The 5,000-nt window shown below is 49.9% G+C and overlaps 1 protein-coding gene across 4 annotated transcripts in view; it reads left to right on the top strand.

Moving 5' to 3' along the window:
* Positions 1-5,000, top strand: part of Frmd5 (FERM domain containing 5) — a 262,448-nt gene that overhangs the window by 249,019 nt on the left and 8,429 nt on the right. For 2 of the 4 annotated variants that reach the window (XM_029535891.1, XM_029535890.1), the window contains exons 9-12: positions 1,500-1,586; positions 2,171-2,234; positions 2,649-2,740; positions 4,262-4,336. In XM_029535891.1, coding sequence (XP_029391751.1) covers positions 1,500-1,586; positions 2,171-2,234; positions 2,649-2,740; positions 4,262-4,336 — 318 coding nt within the window. The remainder of the gene's footprint in view (positions 1-1,499; positions 1,587-2,170; positions 2,235-2,648; positions 2,741-4,261; positions 4,337-5,000) is intronic. The other 2 variants (XM_021191990.2, XM_021191988.2) reach the window with 1 other exon arrangement.

The following is a 5,000-nucleotide window of genomic DNA, read 5'->3' as shown; positions in this document are numbered from 1 at the left end:
CAGACACTCCATAATAAGCACACAGATCTAAAAATCTAAAGGTAGGGTGGCCATATGAGAGAACATAGTTCAAGCCACCTGTGATCTCAATTCTGTGTTGGGCCTCAGCCTGCTGTGTCTAAGCTAGCCCTCTGAGCAGTAGTTTGGATTCATGGCTTCCCTTGGTCCAGAAGAATTTGGTTAGGACCGGGTTCTTCCCTTGCTTCTGTTGCCCTCCAGACAAGTGAAGTGTGGTATGAATAGAGCTGTTTTCTCATGAGGTTTTTCCTCAGGATGCTGTAGTCGTCCCTTCCTGTGCTCTCCTACTCAGCCACCTTCCTGCCCCAGATTGCTCTTGTGGAGGCTGGTAATATGATTAATGAGTCCTCACGCAACTACTCCTCAGACATGTGGCACTGGGTCCCATTCACAAGGCAGTGGGGATCATGGAGTATCGACCGCACCTGCGATCCCCCAAAACTGGCTCCTGTCTCAGTACTTTCTGTGTGACAATGTAAGGGTTTCCTGTCTCCTAGCCAGCAAAGCACTTTTGAGAAGGCAGACTGGGATTGGGCCACAGCCCTCCTTGTGCAGGGCATCTGCTGCCTGGTGCTGTCTGGTGTCCCTTGAAAGGGTTGCACCCTTGACAGAGTGGTTGTCTTATGTCTAGAAATCAGGTCATCCCTGTAACAGACACTCAGCCCCTGAGTTATCCCTGCCTCCCCCACTTTTTGTTCTCTCATGACCCTCTCTCCCCGGAAACCTTCCTACTGTCTCAACTTCAGAATCATAGGTGTAAACCCAACCTCACATTCAACAGGAAAAACAAACTCATAGTCCAGGTGTGATGGCTCTCACCTGTAATCTCAGACTCAGGAATCCGAGGCAGGGGAATTACCTACGTGTCAGGGCCAGCCTGGTCTACACAGTGAGTTCCAGGACAGCCAGGGCTACCACAGTAAGACCTCATCTCAAAAAGGCAAGAAAAGGAAAACTATCTTCCACACTTGTATGTTCACTGTAATTCTACCTGAGTGTAAGATTGATGGTTGGTTGACCAAAACCTGTACTGGGAAGTTGTAACATGTCACTCTGACCCAGCCATGACTTCTTAGTGAGAGCAAGTCACATCCCCCTGCCCTGATGCTGTCCAACCATAAGCCTGGTGATTACTGCCTTCTTACCATTTACTGGGGCAGTGAAGAAACCTCCCTAGAGGTGACAGGATGCCTCCAGATGGCAGATGTGCATGACCAGACCTCCTTAGGGGTCTCAGGCAGAAAAAAAAAAAACAAAACTCCCTTGGGGGTCGGGACCTGATTGGGCACACAGGACTGGCTGATGGGGAGGCCTGGTGGCTCTCAGGAACATCCAAATAAGTCCCAGGTATTTCCCCCACTCTGTAAATGTAACCAAGGCTGAAAGCAGTTTGTGGAGGTGATGAGGTCTAGGCCGTGCCATGTACAGTAACCATGTCACTTCTTCTGATTTGTGTCTGTCCCACGGGTGACGTACCCCAGTATCCTGTTTGCCTCTTTTACTGCAGCCATTCACTGGGCTGGTGGCTTCAAGGATTTTTCTACAATAACCCCTAAGCCCCTTTCCTGGTCAGTACCCTGCATGACTGTTCCATGTAATCTGTTCTCTCTCTCTTTGGTATGTTGCCCTACCCTTCCCTGAGATCGTTTGACATTTGTCTGCATTAGACTGCATTTTCCATCCAGTGGCACAGTCACCTGAAAGACTCAGCGCCCTCCGTACCTGGATGCGTTGTATTTCATTATTTGCTGTGATCTTCAACTTTGGCCTCATCAGCTGCCTGTGGCATCTTCTATTCGACAGTCCCATCAGATAACGCACCTGTGCTATGTATCAAATCTGGCAACGGTGCCCTCCTCCTGCACTCACGTGCCGTGCAAATGTTGCCCTTTTCTAGCCACTGTTGATGAGCCCGAATATCCTCCTCTCACCCCAATATTACAGTGTGATTGACTGGAACACTGTGGGCCGAATTGTCTCAATGACTGTCCTCCAAGGCCGCTGCACCACTGTCTTGTTCTCGGTTCTAATTTTGGCTAAAATTGTGTTTGTGCCTGGAGCCCCTTCCAGTCGGGTGGGCTGTGCATCTATATTACTGTGCACAAGCCGCCTGCAGCCAGGTGACAGACAGCCACTCTCTTTGTGCTTCTAGGAATGAGGTGACCAAGCTGAAATTTGAAGGAAAGACTTTCTATTTATATGTAAGTCAGAAGGAGGTGAGTGCTGGCTTCCTTCTCTTCAGGGAGGGCTGGGGCACTGTGACAGTCCCTCATAGTTGGAGCCAAGAGTAAGGAGTCCAGGGGACGCTATCTGCCTCCTGGGCTGAGGCAAAGGTGGAGGTATGTGGGGGTGGGAAGGCCTGGCTATGCTGGTGGCACCCAGAGGATCCATCCAGAGAATGGCCTCCAGGAAACAGTCGAATGAGGTTCTCTTCCCGACAGAGAACGCCAGGTGGATGGATGTTCTGCTTCTCACCAAGAGCTCTGTTAGGCTTGCCAGGTGTGAGGTGGTAAATTGCTGTGAACCCCTCTTCTAGTGAGCCAGCTGCTGGAGGGCCTCCCATATCACAGGACACCAGGTCCCAGACTTCTCCACCCACCTCAGCTGTCTCTCTGTGGAATTTTTTGCAGGAAAAAAAGATTATTCTCACATATTTTGCTCCAACTCCAGAAGCCTGCAAGCACCTCTGGAAATGTGGAATTGAGAACCAAGCCTTCTACAAGTGAGTGGACACATGATGGGGACTCACAAAGCTGCCTCCAGAGGACAGGCAGGCCAACCTAGAGAAACGGAACCAGCCGAGTGATTCTGGTGGTGTGGCAGGAAAGCCCAGTGGGTGTTTTAATTTGAATCACTGCCTCTGTGGGACCCTGGAAGGCCTGGAAGACAGGAGTTCCATGAAAGACCCCACATAACCCAGAGCAGTGCCCTGACCTCAGACCTCAGCCTTGGGGAGATCTTGGGGTCTCCCTCCTGGTGGGTAGCTCAGAGCTGAGTGCCTATGGTAGGAGAGCTAGAGATGGTGGCCACTTGGCCTGCTACTGAGAAGCCAGGTCTGAGCCAGAGATAACTCTGCTTGCCAGAGAGTTTGGAGGAGTCAGGGGACTTCTGCATCCACTTTTCTCTGAAATGTGAATGTGCACAAAGAAATGGACCAAAGAGAGGCTGAGGGGACACCAAGCAAATGTTTCACCGAATTCCTTGGCATTGCTTTAAAACAAACATTGTGATTTGTATTTTAATCGATGTGCTGGGGCTGCAAATGCAGTTCCTTTGCTGGAGTACTTGGGTTCAATACTCTGCATTGCATAAACAGGGCACAGTAACAAATGCCCGTAATCCCAGCTTTCAGGAGCTGGAGGCATAAGAATCAGGTAAAGGTTATCCTCATCCATAAACTGAGTTGCAGGATAACCTGGGCTACATGGGACCCTGTGTCCAAAAAATAAATAAATAAATAAAAATTACAATGCCAAATAGTGTGATATATTCCAGTTAAGGGAACCCTTGCTATCACCAAGTACTGTGATAAGCCAGCATTGGTGATAGCTCTACTATCATGAAGGAGTTTGGGGAAAGAGCTGACTCCAGTCGGCAGGACACGGACGTGTCCCCGAGCTGTGTCTCGGGAAGGTGTTCTCAGTCTTTGGTACACACTGTGCACTTGATACTAGCACCAGGATGAGTTGAGTGAACTCTGTGTGGGCTTCCTTCCGAAGGGAACACTTCTGCGAGAGGCTGACTGCTGTTGAGAAAACCAAGGAAGTCGTTTTCTTTGGTTACTGTCTTGCCCTCACGGCCCAGGTTTAGTGAGTTGGGTGAGCCTAGCGAGAAGCAAATCTGAGAGACAAACTCCTGTTCCTGAGGCTTAGGAGCAGCTCAGGAAGTAGACAGGAACGTCTGCAAGGTTCTCCTTGCCCTGGGAGCTCAGAAGCAACCCCATTCTTTCTGTCAGAAGAAAGAATGCATCATCAAAAGAAAGCAGTTGCCACCCATCTTTCTCTTTTCTTGGGGCCTGTTTTCATTCCTGGGAACAAATACTTGTTTCCAAACCCAGGTATGGCCACTCAGTTGCTGGGTCTTCCTCCTGGTGGGCAGCACTCCTGCACAGATCGCCAAGGGCTTTCTCTTGAACCTGAAAGGAAGTCTAGAGTAGCATTTGCAGGCCTTTGCACTACCCACCCTGCATTAACCTGCGCAGTGGTTTGCGCCACGTGTCACCCCAAACTTTGCTTTGCCATAGGCTGGAGAAGTCAAGCCAAGTCCGCACAGTGTCCAGCAGCAATTTGTTCTTTAAGGGGAGCCGGTTCCGATACAGGTAAATAGTGACAGTAAGTAGCCATTCCAGATCCTTCCAGCCCCTTCCCTGGAAACCACTCTGTGCACCTTATCCTGAGAACAGAGAACCCAGAGCTCACGGCAGGGCCTGCCCTTTACCCTCAGCCTCTCTAGCTTTCTGTCTGTAGGTCTCTTCTTCCCTCACAGTGTTTGCCTCATCAAGTGAGAGGAAAACCACTACCACAATTTTTGAGCCAAGTTTGAAGCAAGCTTTACTAAATACTGACCAGGATGATGGACACTAGCCAGGTCCATACCCGGGATTCCCAGAGCATGGTGCCGCATTCCACTACACAGGGGCTTATAAAGGCAGACCTCACAAGACTGCATACTCCCTGTGTGCCTCCTGCACACATGTCATCAAGCATACTCGGTGTAGTTGGGGCAACCAAGCTTGTTTACAGAAGTAAAAATACTGGAGTGGTTGTTAGATTATATGAACGGCCCCCAGACTTCTGGGAAGGTATTTGTTCTTGGGCAGCTGGGGCTTATAGGTTAGGGGAATTTTTGTTTTATAGATCTTTTAAGCACAGTAATTAAAACAAAGCATGTCAAGCCGGGCGTGGTGGCGCACGCCTTTAATCCCAGCACTCGGGAGGCAGAGGCAGGCGAATTTCTGAGTTCGAGGCTAGCCTGGTCTACAA

This window comes from Mus pahari, chromosome 3, assembly GCF_900095145.1.
Source record: "Mus pahari chromosome 3, PAHARI_EIJ_v1.1, whole genome shotgun sequence".
In the NCBI taxonomy this organism is placed as follows: domain Eukaryota; kingdom Metazoa; phylum Chordata; class Mammalia; order Rodentia; family Muridae; genus Mus; species Mus pahari.
This window is presented reverse-complemented; position numbering and strand designations above follow the sequence as displayed.